The following is an 18665-nucleotide window of genomic DNA, read 5'->3' as shown; positions in this document are numbered from 1 at the left end:
CGAACACAAAGAGCAAGGACTGCTTGAGTTAAATAGACTGAGAAAAAACAATATGGCAGATAAAGAAAATTCCTTTATTTGTAGATTTATATAAGCATAATATGAAGTTAGTAATCCTACTGCAGTTGCTTAAGTTAGTATCTAGGATATCTGTAAGGAAGAGCAAATAATTTAATCTAAACTCATATCTTCCTCTTCATCTTTCTTGTCCTTAGAGTCTCCTTCCTTTTGGTCCGACTTCACACTGTTCTGCATTGCTTTGGCAAATGCTTCTACATCTAAAAGTTAAAGAAATCAGTTATTTGCAATAGAAATGTTGCGATTTCTGGGACAGAATTCATTGTCTGCACGAGGCTGTGCCATCAGTTGGAAAGCAACCAGTTGTTTCAGTAAGGAGCAAAGAAGAAATCCTTAATGCTCGTTCACTAGAGAGCATTTGGATCTGTGCAATTTCAGCTCGTGCACAGGCAGCCCCAGCACTGAATTGCTTTAATAATGGAACAGACTCTAAATGTCCATCAGGGATAACTGCCAGCTCCTCCCCCTCTGCTGGGATAAGCCCAAGCTGTGCACTCCCTTCAGCTGAATGGCTGATGACTCACAGATTAAAACCATTCCTAAGCAAGGTGTCTGACAGCTCCAGTCATTTGTAGCTCCTCCAAGAAATGAACCACAAGTCTGCAGAGCCTCCAATTCTCTAAATGCAATCCTGACACCAACACAGTGTCTGCAGGGCGGCTCCTGAGCCACTCACCTTTTCGTTTTAAAACGAGCAGCACAAGAGTCGCCTTTTGGCAGGTGCTCCCAAGCTAATCATTGCTTTCTATGGTTCAATGGCTGCGTGCGGTGCCAAAAAACACCCAACCACCAACAAAACAACAAACAAAATGACAGACCAAAAGAACAAGCACAGCAACAACTCAGCAAATCCCACCAGTTCACCGTGTTCCCAGCAGCACTGGTACATACCTCCTTTATTTGCTGCATCGATGGCCTCTGCAGGTAAGCCAAACTGACTCATCAGTGGGCCAAGCTGTCCTGAAGCTAAGGCAGCACTGAACATGCTCAATGCCTGTGAATTGGAGTCAAGAGTGTCAGAAAAACACACCAGTGTACATTGGGTTTCTCCAGCACCACGAGGCTACTGTGCAATAACAACACGAGGACAGCAGTTTGGGGATGCTGGAAACAGCCTCTATCTCTCAAAGAGCACAGATAGTGCTGCACTTTGGCCAGGCTCAGACATAGCTCTACAACACAGGCGCTGTGTTTTGTAATGAGGAAGTGTTTGCTCTTAATCAGCTCAATGCCAGTAAGCACAAGGCAATAAGCTGCGTTAGACTATGCAACACTAACATCACCTCCTGCCAACTAACAACTTTCTTCTTAGCCAATGGGATTTGGCATATTGGGAAATTTCAGTCAGTATTAATTGAAGCAGAACCGACAGATTTAATCTGACAAAGTCTGTCTGAATGGACAGGCCTGGAATTAAGTACTGGGTTTTACACAATTAAAAAGGAATGCAGTGCTGTAAATATTAGCATCTCCTCCCTTCTGTGTGTTCATTTCAGTAGCTCAACTTTAAAGAGGCTTCTTCCAGTCCATTCTTTGACAGGCAGTAATGAATTTGCTGCTGTTCTGCTGCCAATTGCCAGAACGTGTTTTAAATAATGAGAAAGGCAAAGTCCAAATCTAAAAGTGGAAGTAAAACAACCTTTCTGGTCTGCCCTTGGCAGGAAGGAAGAACCGGTGCTTAATCAATAAATCCTTCCCACTTCTAAGGAGCAACTTCCCACTCTGCAGAGGGGCAGGAATCTGAGCAAACAGGGTAATGTGAATGATGACACATGGGGGAAGGAGAGCAGCACTTTATGGCAGTGGGTAACTACCTGCTGGAACTGAGGAGACGTCAGGGTGTTCTGAATCTCTTCTGCAGTTTGTGGCAGAGACTCCCCAGAGGGAAGGTAAGGCATCAACCGCTCCTGAACTTCAGCATTGGCCAGAATGGGAGCCATTATCTCGGGAGTCAGAACTGTTGCCAGGTCAACTACAAGAAGAAATGGTTGGCTGTTAGACTAGGCACAATAACCCACGTTTTGTCTCATAAATGAAAGGTTCTAGTCCGTGGAGTACTGGATCATATTTAGCACACTGCTGCCATCCTTTCTCCCCTTCTCTGTTTTGCAGCAAGAGTAAGATTCTCGAGGCAGCCAAGGAAAACAGCACTCAAGTGGAAATACATAAATAAAAAGAATCTTAAGACACCTTTCAATTCAATTTGGAGCAGGACAGGACAGTAAAACAGCTCCAAAGGACTCCTCAATCCAACGCTGTCTGGTCAGAATACTGTTACCTTGCTGTCCTCCTGCTCCAGATGGCACGTTCATAGTAGCTAAAATGTTCTGGAGGTCACTCAGTTGGATGGGCTGGGTTGGGCTCGTGGCTGAGCTGGTTCCGTTACCCGAACTCGGCACAGGGCTCGGGCTGGTCACAGATGCAGCTGCAGGAACGGCCGGGGCAGGTGTTACACGGGTAGAAGAGGTTGTGGAAGATGGTGTCACAGCAGCTGACTGGCTGCGAGAGCTGGAAAGACAATGAGGGAATTAATTCCCTGCAAAAAGCTTTGCCTCTTCTTTCTGAGAAGTTTCTTTACAAGCCCTTTACAAAACAAAAGGCTAATGACCTCCTCTTAGAGAAGTACCTTAATCCCCACCATTATATTTTCTGTACAGTAGGCCATCATTCCTCCCATCTACATGGCAACGTTATACTAGAAAAATACAGCAGACTTGGACCAAATGGGTGCCCTACCTGGATGATGAACTGCTGGTCGGGGGTCCCCCACTTCCAAGTAGGCTGGCCAATCCAGGACCCGTCAGTGCACCCAGCCCACCTTCCATAAACCAAAGAAGAACAGGTTTAGAAATGTATTCTTTTTCAGGTTTCCTGCACCTCCCTGGTCGAGAGAGGTCACTCTTGTACCTGAAAGGTTTTATTGGCTAAAATAAAGGAGAAGGGGGTCAAAAGAGCCCAGACCAACCCTCCCCACCCCTCCCTGTAAATACACAGCTCTCATTTTCTGATTTCACATCCCTATTACGGAACTGTCTCAGAAGATTGTTGCACATTTTGGAAATACTCAAATTTCCAGACATACAGAAGGATTAAATTACTTCAGTTCATGCTGTACACACACACCATCAGTGTAACAGAGCCCCTTCCCTTTATCTGCTAATTTCCAAAACTCCAACTCTTCTCTAAACCCTAAAAAGCCAAGGCCCTCTGAATCGCACCCATATATCTGCATTTACTGCAGCTTCACATCTAATGCAGAGATGTAGCAGAAGGAGGCGAGTCCTTAAGCAAGTCACAGACAGAACAAAGACCAACCCCACACAGAACCCAAGTGTGCTGTAGCGAGAACAGTGACCAAGAAACACAGCAGGAAACCAACACTTGGTCTTCCAGCAAACTGACATAAACTAAAGAAATCGGATCAGAGCCTCCTTCATCCCCACTGCTATTCCTGGCCACCAAAGAATTACTGCAGCATCAGGAACACGAGCTAAAAAAGAACCGGGGAAAGGCTGGGCTCCCAAGTCTGTTGGAGTTGGCAGTGACTGATTGTCCCCCTACGATTCTTCTAAGCCATGTTTGTCAGCTGCTCCATTTACCACACTCTTCCTACTCAGTAGTTTCTTCACTACATCTGATTAGATACACTTCCCAACCCAAGCATCTATATTTGTCATCCACCTTTTGGGAACTAATCTGCGAAGAGGACAGAAGTGCCCCATTAACAAACACAATTAGCAAACTGTGGAACACTGGAGCCAGAGCAAGCACCAGCCATCTGCCCAGTACTCTCCTTTCTATAGGACCCAGTTGTGCAGTATGGAATCATGCCTGTAATACCATTCATCCATCACAGAGCTTTCACAGCAGCAGGATGAAGCTAACCAGGCTGCATCACGTGCTATTCTATTCAGTTTGTCCTGGCTAGGAAAAGTTTACCTGGGAGCTGCAATAAAAGCCAAGACCTGAGAGAGATGCAAACCAGATGTAAAAGAACCAGATGCTACTTGGGGAAAAGATCCACAAGGATTCATCACAACCCATTTGCTGAGGCAAGCAGATGAGTTTTTTGGCACTACATGTCAAGCCATCTTATAGCTAAACGTAAAGGCAAGGAAAGAAGAGCTGTTGAAAAACACGTTCTGAGTAGGAGGAAGCAAGTTTCAGGAGTCCTGAGAAGCTTCAAGAAGGAAGCAAGAAAGTCTTTTCCAAACACAGCCTAAGAAGCTGGAATCTTCCATCTGCACATCCCAACAACATCAGATTTACACCTGAAGCTTACAAAGATGCTACTGCTAGATCCACAGAAATGGACTTTGGAGTTTAAGCACAGAACCTGAGTCACTGCCACCTGCCAAGCATTCCTTTGCCTACTTCCAATTCCAGGAGCTGACTTCTCACTAAATGCTCTGCTGGCCTTGGAGCACAGACACCTTCCTCTACTGACTACAGGTTTCTGCAGGGCAGGGACACTCCAACCTTCCTCTCCAACTCCACTCTGCACACAAATAGTCACTGGCTCAGAAACAGCATGAAAGAATCCACAGCTTGACAGCTGGGACACCCATCTGGGAATCCCTGGTTTCCTGCTCCAGTGAATATTTAGGAGGAAGAGGGGGGGACTTAATAGGAAAAAAAAATATAATAAAGGCAGAAGATTCAAGAATGCAAGGAGCAGAGCAGATGTTCCTCGCAGCCCATGCTGTCAATGTAGAACTTGCTACCCAATTCCTGCCTCTTTGTTTGTTTGCTTGTTTGCTTTTGAGCCCCGTAAGTCACCTCTGAGGCACAGCCTTGCTTTCGCACATGAAAGAAGTGCTACTCAAATCAATAGCACTACTTGGAAATATCGTCAGGTAAGATTTAACCTGGCAGGAGAAAATACCATTTTGGCATAAAGATATTAAAGCATTTTACCAAGTCCTCCTAAGCCCGTTGGTCCGATCAGCTGCATGAGCTGGTTATGGCTCATGTTTCCAAGAAGGCTTTGCAAGCCACCCTCACCTAAAAACAAAAACATTCTGAAACACAACATATTCACAGAGGTTTTCTTTTTCACAGCACTCCAGCTCAAACAGCAGGAGATTAATTGGCATCACATTCTGTACTGGAAAGAACAGTTTCAAGTGTTTACTGATTCACGATGCTCATAAAAGATAAATGCAACTTGGCTTCATAAAAGGTAAGACTCCAGAGAATCTACTGAAAACATCCTTCATCTGGCAGCCTTAGCTTTCAGCCTGCACCTATTAGTACAGCACAGTTTATCTTGCTAAAGGCACGTTTACACTTTTCTGGTATTAACGCTGTCCCCAACTCACCCTCCAAAGCCATCAGGAATTTCTCCCTAAGGAGCTAAATGCTTATTCTAACAAAAGGCCTCTCGCATGAAGGAGCAGAGAACGGACTGTACCTCCTAATGCCGAGAGCTCGTGGCCTCCGCTCGCATTCCCACCCAAAGCCCCAGGCATTGGGGGGTTGTTGAGATACTCATTCACTTTACGGCAATGTTCTTCATCTTTGTCTGTCTTTGGCTCCTGCAAGAAAATTCTTCTTTGGTTACAAGGCAAACTGCGAGTCATTTATCCCAACGCTTTTCTTATTTACTTCCCACAAACCTGCATCCAGAAGAAGAGTCGTTTTGATCCTGCCTTGAACTTCAATACATACACGCGGCCAGTAGTACATTGAGGTACCCTTTTGAATTCACAATCATCGGGAAAAATAATCAAATCCTGGAAAACACGGCAGTAAGGAGATATTCAGGAAAGACATGAACGTTACTGTCAGCCTCACTGAGACCTCTGGCCCTCTCCCAACCATCTGTTCCAGAGGGGTTCTGAAGGGTAGGTCTGCCGAGTCATTGTAGCATTCACACTCTAAGCCATCTCAGAGCCCTTCCAGCAGAGCAGAAAACAAGACCAAGGTGACAAAGAGCCTCAGCACTGCAACACACAGCCATACTTACATCTTCAACATTGCCCGAGGTCCTGTCCTTCCAGCAGAAATGGATGAGGGAATCATCGGTCTGCTGGATGTAAACAAGGCCTTTCCTCTTGTCTGGGGTCACAGTGCTGCCCTTCAGGGACATCTTTCCCGCCCGGAATTCCACCAGGTATTTACTCGAAGAGCCACGGGATCCTGGCACCAGGCTCGGGAAGAGCGCACCTGAAGACATGCTGGGGACAGAACGGTCAGCTAACGCGATGAGAACGATCCCACGTGCGCTGTTCTCAGCGGGTCGCTACGCAATGAGGCCCCACACAACTAAATTTACCCCACTGCCTCCAGATCTGAGAGCACAGCGCTACAGCGAACAGCACAGCGCAGGGTGCAAGCAGGACGCAAGCAGGATGCCGTGCAGCGCCGTAATAAACTACATGAAACGCGATCACCGCCCCACAGCTCCCCCCTGGGCTGCCACCACGGCTCCACGGACACGGAAGGCCGCGCTCGGCCGAGCAGCCCCCCCCCCGGCCGGCCCTGTCCAGCGCCCTGAGCCCGGGCCGGCCGCCTTCCAACGGCAGACCGCGATCGGCAGCCGGCTCCGCGATGCGGCCGGTTGCAGCTCCGCTCTGTGCCCGCAGACACCCGGCTGCCCCGCAAAGCTCCGTTCGGAACCGCGTGCCCCAGCCGGGACCCCCCAGCCGGTACCTGCCGCCTCCGCCGCCCGCAGGCCCTGCGCCGCTCCCGCTTCCTGCCCCGCGCCCCGGAAGTCCGCCCGCTGCGAGGCGGGGCGAGCGCCCCACCGGCCCTCCGCGATTGGGCGACGTGGCCGTCACTCAAAGGAAGAGCCCGCCCCCTCACCCTGCTGTGTCATCACGGCGGAAAGATGGCGGCGCCCCCATCCCCCCCCTGCGTCAAGCAGAGGTCGCGACCCCCTCTCTTCTTCAAAACGAGCTTTATTCGGATTTACAGCTTTACAGTGTAACATTGACGTCCGCAGACCTGTACAGACTTCTCTAAAAAGCCAAAGACGGTTGTTAATAGAGACGGGCATCGGCAATTATTAAATATTACAAAAATAAACGCATTTCACTCAGCGCTTCCACAGGGCCGGGCCTCAAAGTAGGGCCGGGCCTCCCTTTCCCTTTCCCTTTCCCTTCTCCTTCTGACCCCGCTCAGGTGTGTGACACAAGCACAGACACAAGCACAGACACGGGGCTGAACGCCTCAGCCCAATTCCCACTGCTTGGTTCACCGAGAAACCATTTCCAGCCATCACACAGCTGCAGACGCAGCCATTTCGTTCTGCGTTGTTTCTGTCTGATATTTCAGGGCATAATCCTGTTGTCAATGAGGTACCGGCCGTTCCCACAAGCACTTCTGAAGCTGCTCCCACCCCTGGTGCACTGCTACACAAAGCACACGGCGCCCACACAGCGCTCACACAGAGCTCTCAGCAGCCCCTCCATCATGGCACCACTTTCACCTCACGGTCCCCCCAGCACCCAGAGCTCAGATTTTAATCACTTTTTGCACAGCAAACATCGCAGTGACCATAAGGGATCCAACCCCCGGCTGTGCCACTGCCATCTCCTACCCCAGTCCTCACACAGCGCCTACCTCTCCCTGTACACAAACCTCTCTCCCCACCTAGAGGCCCAAAGGGAATGAAGCATTTATTATAGTTTTCTTTCTAGATGGTTTCTCTACAGTATTAACATATACTAACACAGTTATCTTATATACAGTGCTTAATCAAGTTATAAAAGTGACATTCTTTTAAAAGGTGCAAAGTTAATGTTTTGACATGTAAACTACTGAGGCGAGATCTGCATTTAAAATACACTGTTTTTCCACGTTCAGAGCCATCACAGCGTGCTGTTGGGTATCCCGTGGCTCACCAGGCAGAGGCTTTTCAGCAGCAATGAGAAAATATGTTGTCAATGTTTTCAGTGAAGAATAATAAATTAAAAGAACAGAGCTGGAACCCATTGGAGATTTCCCTAAGAACATTACACTAAAGAGAGGGGAGAATGAACTAAAGACGGAACTAACTCTTCTTTTAGAAAAGCTGCCAATTTGTTTTCATAGTACATGAAATTCCTACACTGAAGTTTCAAATAAACATGGTATAATTCTGCTTTTGCATCATGAAAAGGGTCTTTCAATTAAAACTCGAATTCAAGAGGAGAGGGATGCTAACCCGTCCATTCCTTCTTAAAAACAGAGCATTTCTTTACCAATTGCTCTGCATTTTTTCCCCATTCTATTCATATGTTTTTAAAGAGCACTCGACTCCAACTTTAAACGCATAATTTAGCTTCAGCAAGTTTTAATCTCCTGTGAGATGTTAAACTGGCTTAGCCTATGAATCCTTTCAATCCTCATCCAATAGGAATGGTTCCACAAGTCGGCAAGCAGAAAACCTACAAAGAGCATTTCCAGTGCCTGGAACAGTAATTCAAGTTAATTTTTACAGAAAGACTCCCAAGTGTTGTCATGGTCTCCCACAGTGATCAGCGAGGTCTTTTTAAAAGTCTAAGCATTTATTAGAAACCAATATAAATTTACTCTCTGAGCCATATTACCACGTTTCGTTTGTGTGTAAAGAAAATCAGCAACGTATGATTTCTGGCAACAAATAACGTTGCCATGAGCACGTTTCAGGTTAGGCCTGTTTATTGCCTGGAATTTTTACCATTTGTCTCAGTTTTTCCAATGCAGAAGACAACTCAAATCCCCCAAATTAACATTAGTCCAATCACGTGATACACAATCTGATACAAAAATGTTTCTCTGTGAGTATGTAAACTTTCTTTTGCTTTTTTATCCTATCACTGGCATAGCAGCACAGTCTGCTCTTCAGATGAAACCACGAATGCATTTAGGCATCGGTTGGATCAGTTCTTCCACAAACTCCTCAAGGGGCTGGTGGTCAGCACCAGCCATCTCTGAATCACTGTAAGCCTAAATGCAGTGTAGCCACTTTCCTTTATTGCCTAGTTACTAAGTTGTCATTAAAGATAAACAACAACAAGCAGCCTTAGGATTAGTTTTAATTACTAGACCTAATTTTTCAAGACTCTCTTCCTTCTCTCCTCACCAGAAGTGCATCACTTGGACAGGAAATTAATCTATCAGTTCAGTAATTGATCTGCAGTTCAGTTATTTCCACTATATGGCTTTGACGTTTCAATGTGGAACAAAAAAAATTCCACTTTTATGACATCACATGCTCACAGAAAACATGTAATAGGTAACTATGCCCACAGCTTGGAATTGATTCTGCTCTTTCACAACATACAAAGCAGACATGACCTAATGATAAAAAACATGCAATCAAAACCATCCCAGAAACATGAGCTCTGTGTGGATATACATACCAAGTGCTTCCAAATAAAAGTTTAGTCTAGAAGCGTTTTTAGTGCCAAAGCTGCCAAAAGTAGTGCAGAAGATCTAAGCCTCCAAGTGGTAGCAAGCAATATATTTTACATTGTAACCACCTCTGCATTCCTGCAATTGCTTCTGAAGTTTCTCATAACTTCAAGAACAGCATCTGACTTCAGAAAAAGCGCATGTCGTTTAATGCACCTTGCTCTTAACATACGTCTTATGTACTTTTATCACAGGTATATAGTTGAATGCTCACAGTGACCAGAAATTGTGAAGACTTTGTAACAGACGACTACAGCTTGAGAAGCTAAAGTTGGTTATTTTTTTGTTTCTCAACGTCTTTGAATTATTGAGTCATATTGAGAGAGAGGGGCCAGGAGCTCCAATCCCCACTTAGTGCTACATACTGTATGAAAGTTTCACATGCATCTCTTCATGGGAAATATCCACAGCACTAGATTTTATCATGTTCGTACCTTATGAACGTTTCATCCTTCCTCCAAGTTCCAAAAACTTAGATTCCTCACTACTCTAAAGATGATATTATCTCTATTTTCTTAAAGTTACATAGATTTCAAGGATGTTATGAGCTCTACCAGATACAGCATTACCTTCCTGACAAAAACTAGGGAAAAAAAAGTAATGGAGATCCAAAGGTCCCTTTAAAAATTAGTGAAAATATGATCATTTCAGATGTAGCTTCATGAAAAGAATGCAACAGTGTTTAAATATTTGGCAATCCAACATTAGTGATCATTAATTCCTTGATTGTTGACCGATTGACGTTTTGTTATGATTTACTTAGAAAAGCTGAGTTTTGTTATTCACAAAACCAGACTAACTGGCTTACAATGTAATCTAGTAACTAGATGTCCAGATGAGATGAGCTATTGGTTCTGTTATTTCAATATATGTCCGGACAGTCTGAGAAATTTCTATCAAAATAGCCACCTGAGTACAGCCAATCTGAAGTCCCAGTGTATGGGTTAGTGCCTTGATGAAACCACCTGGAGGAAAAAAAGAAGAGAAATCAAAGAGTTAGGAGGGTGAACAAAAAACCCACAACTTTGCCTCTTTCCCAAGGACACTGCGGAAAGACACTGATATTTCTTACTGGAGGGAGAGGAGGGGAGCCCCTGCCAGTATTCTGAGCATGAAGAACAAGGCATGAAGCTTCCTGCATAGGGGTCACTGTTTTACCACTCGTTCTTTTTTACATGAAGTCAGGAAGGAGTACGAAATGCATTTTGAAACTGCTGCCTTATTCCAAATAAAAACAGCACTGATAGTTTTGATCACATATTGATTATAGATAATTATTTCTTTTTTACTTAATGAGAATTTTTAAAAGCAGTTTCTGAAGTAACTATCCAAGAAGTTCCAGAAGATGGAAAGTAAAAGGGCCTTAAGGGGCCACCACATGCTACTCAACTGCCAAAAGTTAGACAGGAATTGGTTACGGGAGGAGATGGGATTTAGCGTTTTATTCAGTCTATGACAAAAGAAATGGGTTCTGAGGGCTTAAAACAAAATCAGAAGAACAGCATTACCAGTTATTTATGACAGGTTTCAGCATCTATTATAAAATTTCTCTAGCACAAAATTATCAGCAATTTGGTTTTCCAGCTACATTATTTAAGACCTGACCCAGCAAATTACTACAAAATACTACAAATTGTGCTGTCATGCAGGGAATCAAACACACGTTGTCTTCAGTAAATGCATTTCAGGCAGTAAACAGCACCATTCAAAGCATTACATAAATGCCCAGCTTCCTGCTGCTTACCGTGTCTGCCACTCCACTTCATCCTTCGCACGCTCCTTGCGAGCAGCTCTTTGCTTCTCTTCTAGTCTCTCTTTTTCTTTACTAGCCACATCTAGCAAACATTTCAACAAGAACAGTTAGTCAGCAAAATGGAAATAAAAATGCAGATAATAGGGAAGACTTCAAAGAAATAAAACAGTTCATTCAAATGAGAGAAAGTGCTTGTGGGACACAATCTAACTCAACAATGACAACTATGGGTGACGGGTCTAAAATTGTCGTATCAGAAAGGCTGTGACTACAAATAGAGTACATGGTAAAATTACAGAGTTTATCCCACCCAGGCAGTGGGAAAAAATTTAGATTGAGTATCATAGTGTGCTTTTTTTCCCCTCACTATCTGATAAACGCCAGAGCAAGAGAACACATCTGCCAGCATCCCCAACTTAACAAACATGCAGATGTCCTCTAATAGAGGACAGCAGTCTTGGGGATCCATCTGGGACAAACCTGCTCTCCCAAGCTATTCAAGGAGAAAACAGGCACTATCCTGTACAACAGCATGATCATGATGAAAAGATGTTAACATTGCTTTGAGAATGAGAAACTGAAGACAGCATTCCGATAGCAAACAACCCCCATTCAGTTATCCCTCTCAGATTTTACTGATGTGAAGACATTTTCCTCAAACACATACCCATGTTTCCATTTTCCATGTTTCTGATATCTGGACGTAGCCGACAGTCAGTGGGAGCTAATATTGCCTCCATGCCCTTCTCCAGCTCATTGAGACTCACAGCAAAACTGGTGAAATTGTACATCTTAAAGGCAAATTGTAGACAACACACATGTTACTTTGGCAAAATGGCAATAGGTTCCCAATACTAAATGGATACAACAAAGCTTAAGAGAAATTACTGAGTCAAACCCTCTTCCATTGGCAGGCTCAGTCCAAACGGACCTTTTTTTTTCTCTTTTAAAGGGGAGAGAGGAACAACTTGGAAATCACACCAGTCTTTGCTTCAGAAGACAAAAACTTATTTCCTCTATATCTGATACTTAACATCATGATTTTTCTTTATAAAGAAAAAAGTAAACACACCTAAAACTAAGAAGACAAGTCATTTATCCCAGGAAAGCATGCATGTTTTCATCATTAATTTCAGAGGACATTAACTTAGGTTGATATCCAGATGCCCAGTTACTGCATTTTTGGAAGCCTGCCTTCTAACTGCAGGGTTAGCTGTGGGGAACACACATCCGTATTGCAGTCACTCCTAGCGCAATGATCGCACAGACCACACAATGAAACAGCTGCAGACAGATCACACATTCTACCAGCTCTGACACAGGACTGGCTCCTTTCAGCACAGGAGTGAAGCAGACAGTCTGCTGCAGTTTGATTTTGCTGCTGCAGCAAGAACTGCCAGAACCTGTCAAGAAGCTCACTAAGGACAGACACTTTCAATAGGGCTTCCCTTGAACATTACTCATGTTCTCTGGGATGAGTCACTAGCGACAGGAACATACACATTGATTGAAACAGTTACCTGTGATGAGTTAGGTGGCCTACAATTTATTCTCCAAAGCAATTTGCTGCCTGGTATAAACTGCACGGTGTCTTGAACTTCTGGCATATCGTCAGCCTCATCGTTTTCTGATTTTATAACATCTTCACTCTGAAACAGAGATAACACCATTACTTCCTCAGGTTCAGATGAGTCAAGACTGCAGTTTAAACTAGTTTCTGTAATGGCATAAGAAAGATAAACAGCAAATGCTTTCCTTTTGGGTACCGACTGCTTTGTCACTTGCAAAAGCACCTAGTTTATTTAATTAGTGTGGAATTGATTAGTGTACGAGTTCATCAGTTTTATTTCAACTAAAACATGCCACCTTTTCACATCAAGAGTCAAGCTTTACATCCATTTATATACATTAATGCACGTGCTGTCTAAGTTGCAATAAGAATTCAACATCTACTCTTAAAAGAAACTAATACTTCCCAAGGCTTTGGCCAGCATTCCATTCTCAGTGCCACTGCATGTATGTTAGCAGTGGCAATCTTGTAGAGCTGGACTGTAATTTCTGAGTTCTACTTGAGGGTAGAAAACAGGATGAAGATTTTTATTTCATCACTTCACTATTTTTACTCCACTGCTCACAGACCTCAATCACTTTTGTTCTGGCTTTATCTGCTTTAGGAAGAAAATACAATCTGGTTCTGCAAGCAGTCAAAGGAAAGAAAGAGGCTGCACACAGCACAAACACAGCAGAAAACAACATCTTCCTCATACAGCTGAAAGGCAAGCAGAGCACATACATGTCAAGCATTATCTCTACAGAGGATTAGGCCAAACAACAACTATAGTGCCAGATGCTGTTTAATCTACTTGAACAGACCACTGATCACCTGACAGTTTCCCTTGACTACCTGAAAACCTGCTTTCTGCATGCTTGGTTCACATCATCAGCTTAAACCACAGAAGAATCTGTCTCAGGACACAGCTGCGTTGTAAAAGTTCAGAGGATTTCAACATGAGAAATCACCTGAAAGCACAACCACCAGAATGGAAGAGGAAATATCATTCTATTGTTCGACTGTCAGTTCTCCTCTCCTATTTTCCTTCTGCCTCCTCTGATGTGCCCCATTTGTTCTCTTCAAAACACCTCCCCCTCTAAATATAAATTCCACAGGAAGGAAGGAAGGAAGGAGTTGACTTTCTTAAGATGAACAAAATCTTATTATTTAAAAAAAAAAGTCCAAATAGAAGCCTGCACCATGACAGAATCCAGAGGCAAAAAACAAGGCCTGTTGTTGCTCTGGATTCCTATCATGTGAGTATTTAAAAGAAAGACTGAGTCTCCTAAGCAGAAGCTCATCACTCTCAACTTTAGCTCATCATTTTCATTTTGTACAAGCAACCAGAGCCCACAAGACTTCTGTTGATACTGGAAAACACAATAGTCCTCTGCATCATACAACATCCTGCATTTTCCATATAAGCCTGAGCCTTTGGCAGTAACTTATCTGATCCAGACTACGTGACAAAAAAAAATCCACAAAAAATTCCAGACCCCTCTACTTTAAAGGCTGCCTGCATCAGAAATTCAAAAAGGCTGCATCACCCAAAAAGGCATAAATGACTTAAACATGGTCCTTAGGAAATTTTCTTTTTAAATGCCTACACTCAGATACTTTCACATCCAGAAGCAGCAGTACAGCCACTTTCTTTGATGAAGAAAAAGCTTGGGAGCTGATAAATAACGACACCTCTGACAAGTCTCCAGCAAACACTGTTTCTATTTGTTCTCAAATACCAGCAGCAATCATTAAAGCCAATATAATTTTGAAGTACAACACCTTCTCATGAAGCTGCATACCTCAGACCCCTATCAAAAGATGAACCATTATAGCCCTCCATGCACCACGACCTGACCATTTCTGAAGACAATCTCCTCTCACTTTATATTTCAGCATCTTTACTCCCTAGAGGACTCCTAATCTTACCGACTTTGGTTTCTTCTGTTCACCACCTCTCTTCTCGTTCTTTTTGTAAGTCTCATACGTAGTGGGATCAGTGCACCACAAGCATTCTGTCCACTTGCCATAGATGACGCACAGCTTCTTTCTGCTGCAGAGAGAGTAAAGGCGAGTTAGCTTTTGCTTCCCATAAGGCCTTCTAAGCCAAGTCATACAGATCCTGGTCTGCATTAAATACACAGCTTCCTACCCTGTTGCCTTTTGTTTCTTTGCAGATTTCTCAGAATTGAGATACTAGATTAATGCAAAGAAAATGATTCACCTTCAACTAGTCTGTTTGGTACTCAGTCTTGCAGAACACATTCTCATGACTTAGTCACACACCTTTTGCTATTGTTGAAATGAGTGTGGGCACAGCAAAGCCAGCAGCTTACAGTACAGACCCCAAGGGTCACATAAGTGTCTTGGGCTCGATTAAATACTTCCAATAACTGTGTTCTCATTCTTTTAAGCTGAAGACTTGAATTGCAACTGTGCAACAGTGAAATCTGATTCAACTACTCTTTGATTTCCCTGGATACCTTTTTATATCAAGTGACCGGACTGGAGAGTTTTTCCTAATACAGCTTAAAACCCTCATCCCAACTAAGGAATTTAATACTGACACAGAGAATGCAAATGGTTATAAACTGCAGCACTGGGAAATTTGGGCTCGTATCAGTCATGGTCACCACATCAGCAATGAAGCAATACCACAGCGCTCAGAAACAGAGAGGCCAACAGACACAGCACTTACTTTTTATCCTGGATGTATCCCTCTACTCTGTGAAGCTCTTTTCCAAACAGTCCGCATGGTTTAAAATTAAGGACACATTTATCTCCAGTACTGTAGAGGAAATTTCAAGTACACACTTCAGGAAGCGAGCCCCTAAACTCCCTTCTCCCCCACCCCACCTTACCTTCACCTTATTTCAGCTTTTTTTTTCCCATGTAAGTAATGAGAGGTAATTATTGATATCATAACTTTTTCTTTAACTATGGTTTATTATCTGAGTGAGTTATCACAGTGAGGTATGTGGCCACGTTTCTATAGTAAGCAGACAGAAACCATCCTGGGTTGCAGGTGTGAATTTAAAGGGACAAATGTAGTTTTGATGAGATGGAAGTGCCAGCACAGCAGCCTGCTGGAATAAAGCTTCAGTCTATTCACAAAAAGTCAGGTGCTGCATTACAGGTGCTGCATTACAAGTGCTGCAATACAGGTGCTGCAATAAAAAATGTTTAAAAAATATGTTCCTATTCTACAGGAGATTATTCTTTATTTTATATAAAGTAAAAAGCTTTTTTATAAGCAGTTGGCAGAGCAATTGACGTGCCCTATGTTCATGTTATACTGCTATTCTACAGTCATTTACCTGTGCTGTACTTTTAATTTAATACATTTTTCTATCATCAAAATTAAAAGAGAGCCAAATGAAAATCAAGCTGATGGAAGTCTACAGCAAGCCTCCAGCAATTATTCCATTTAATGGTTCTGGAGTTATGTTTAATTTCTCTTCTCTGTCAATAAAGCTGAATTTGAATAGGTAACTCACAAATGTAAACGCTTCATAGCCTCTTCATTTACGTTATTATGATACTAAGCTCAGCCCAATGAATAGTTCATATTTGTCAGAAGATGGGATAAAACCACTCTGGGCCTACAAGTACTAAAGGTGTATATCCCAGGAAAGGATCTGCTTTGTAACACAAGTGAAAAGGGCCACACACCAGCCCCGATGGTTACCATTACCTGTGATTCACAATTTCTACTGTTCCGTATTGTTCTAGCCACAGTTTACCAATAATTACATTATGTACACAACAGGTTGGATTTGTCCATGTGTAAGCTTCGTTATGTCTGTAAAGAAAACAGAAAAATAAATCTGTTTCTTGAGCTTGCAATGGAATGTAAGCCTGTTGTAACTCTATTTGCAGCAGGGCAAAATATTTACCACTCCCATGCACAGCCAGCAGCTAACTTCAAAACAGAAAAGAAACAGACTTTTCTTTGTAAGCCAATGACATGCAGCATGTAAACACGAGTGCAAGTTAATAACGCGATAGGCCCTTTCCTTTCTTCCTTATTAAAGAGTTGAATTAGCAAGTTTTACTGTTGCTGTGCTTTTGATTCCAAAGTCCAGCTCAATAACATGAGCTGTTAAAGTTGACTGTGATAGAAAATAACACTCAGATGAGAACTGGTCTGACAAAGCCTAACGTTGCCTTCTACTCAGCTCCCACAGCAGCACTGCAGACTTCTTCCTAAAGCACTTTCTTGTAAACCTGTATGATAACCTACACAGTTTGGTTAGGTTTTCTTATAACTCAAAGTGTTCTCAGTTTTCCAGCAAAAGTTAGTCCCCATCAGATTAGCAACCAAGCCATGTTAGAAAAGCATGCAAACTCCATTTTAATAGCCCCCCCACAAAAATATGCAGAAATAAGCAGCATCCTCTGTACCAAATGCCTTGTGCTTCTACTTCCATTAAGTATGGAGCAAACAAACATACTTCATATTTCCAACTGTCAGTTTCCAGCACAGAGAAAAAACAGATTAACAAAGTCTGACGATTTTCCAAAGCAAACTATATTCAAGTGTACTTCAGAATAATGACTACTCTTCAAGTGGAAAAAAAAAACAACACCATCCCCCCCCAGTCTTTGTATATGTTTTTATTCATGAACTTATTGACAGCAAAATCTCTGGAGCATAAAATATAACAGAAGACACTCATGCCCTGTAAGATGAATTGAGACATTTATTTGTGCTGGAAAAGTGGGAACGAATCGTGCTTTCTAAGACAGAAAACACAGTCAGAGTCAACATAAACGCAGCACTTAATGCTGATTGATGATGTTGTTCCCTAAACTTAAATCTGGCCCAGAATAACACTCAGACTTCTCAAATCACAGACTAGTATGAATCACAACATAAAGGAGCTCAAAATCTGAGCTCAGCTTCTGCTGCTAACTTGATGCAAATATTTAAACCAAATGCTTTAGTCATTTACACTGCAATTTAAATCTGTCCCGTGATTTGATTAGGCAGAGCAAGAATCCTAATTTGACATAAAGGCTCTCTCTCCAGCAACACACATTTCTGTCAAGTCTGCATTCTACACTTCTGTTCATAGTCATTTCTATATCCAGAGGAGATTTCCTCTATTTACATCACCATGTACATCCAAGACCAAGCTCTGGAAGATCAGATATCAGCAGCATGACAAACAAACTGTACTTGCAAAAGAAACTACAGGAAGAGTCGATGCTTGATACGGCAGTCAAGTTGCCTCGTTATTGAGACCACACATCTACTTTCTTTCTACATGAATGCCCACCTTCAAAAGATTTTAAAGCAACCTCAAAGTTGGACCTGAGCTTTTGGAAAAGCACCTTTAAGTGTTTAACTGCAGAATGCCTGGCACAAACCGACTTGTGGACAGCCACATAATGTGAGACTGATTAGGAGCAATATGGAAAGGCACTGATGATTTCACTGGAAGGTGAGAGAAATCCTGACAAGCTTCTCGCATTCTGCCATCGCATAAGGATGTTATTCTGAAGCAGCAGCTCTTTTCACGCAAACATGCAAGCATAAAAAGCATTTGCTTCTCATACTCACTTTAGAAGCTCCAAAGTAATTGTTCCCCGTGGCTCCGCTTCTATACTCTTTCCCCAGAATTTTAATTTGGGGTAGATTGATCCATGAAAAATAAAGTCATTATTGAGGCCTTCAGAATAAAATGCACTAATAGGTGGGTGGTGGCTGACTTGCTCAGATATAAACCTAAATCCTAAATCCTCCCTGTCAACAAAAGAAAGAACATTAAACACTTAATCAACTTTTAATGTTACAGGAAAAAAACAGAACTTGATACTTCAATGTTTTTGGAAGGATTTTTAGATTACTCTGAAGGTGATACTCTCCCTTTTGTAGGCTCACGACACAGTTTGGAG

General features: G+C 42.9%; 2 protein-coding genes across 6 annotated transcripts in view; both read right to left on the bottom strand.

Annotated features, from left to right (window-relative positions):
• Positions 1 to 53: 53 nt before the first annotated feature.
• Positions 54 to 6850, bottom strand: ADRM1 (ADRM1 26S proteasome ubiquitin receptor). The gene is made up of 10 exons (XM_072349793.1): positions 6733 to 6850; positions 6047 to 6257; positions 5697 to 5813; positions 5492 to 5615; positions 4996 to 5082; positions 2815 to 2896; positions 2357 to 2586; positions 1893 to 2050; positions 970 to 1072; positions 54 to 278 (listed from the first exon to the last, which is right to left on the bottom strand). The coding sequence occupies exons 2-10, from the start codon at positions 6254 to 6256 to the stop codon at positions 172 to 174; spliced, it is 1218 nt and encodes a 405-aa protein (XP_072205894.1). The 5' UTR covers position 6257; positions 6733 to 6850; the 3' UTR covers positions 54 to 171.
• Positions 6851 to 6961: 111 nt separating this feature from the next.
• The window catches only part of OSBPL2 (oxysterol binding protein like 2), a 29454-nt gene continuing 17750 nt past the window's right edge, over positions 6962 to 18665 (bottom strand). For all 5 annotated transcript variants that reach the window (XM_072349966.1, XM_072349969.1, XM_072349967.1 and 2 more), the window contains 8 exons: positions 18331 to 18513; positions 16459 to 16566; positions 15463 to 15552; positions 14694 to 14817; positions 12733 to 12861; positions 11880 to 12003; positions 11204 to 11294; positions 6962 to 10424 (listed from right to left, as the gene is read on the bottom strand). In XM_072349966.1, the coding sequence (XP_072206067.1) occupies positions 10322 to 10424; positions 11204 to 11294; positions 11880 to 12003; positions 12733 to 12861; positions 14694 to 14817; positions 15463 to 15552; positions 16459 to 16566; positions 18331 to 18513 (952 nt within the window). In that variant the 3' untranslated portion in view covers positions 6962 to 10321. The remainder of the gene's footprint in view (positions 10425 to 11203; positions 11295 to 11879; positions 12004 to 12732; positions 12862 to 14693; positions 14818 to 15462; positions 15553 to 16458; positions 16567 to 18330; positions 18514 to 18665) is intronic.

This window comes from Excalfactoria chinensis, chromosome 15 (assembly GCF_039878825.1).
Source record: "Excalfactoria chinensis isolate bCotChi1 chromosome 15, bCotChi1.hap2, whole genome shotgun sequence".
Classification (NCBI taxonomy): domain Eukaryota; kingdom Metazoa; phylum Chordata; class Aves; order Galliformes; family Phasianidae; genus Excalfactoria; species Excalfactoria chinensis.
This window is presented reverse-complemented; position numbering and strand designations above follow the sequence as displayed.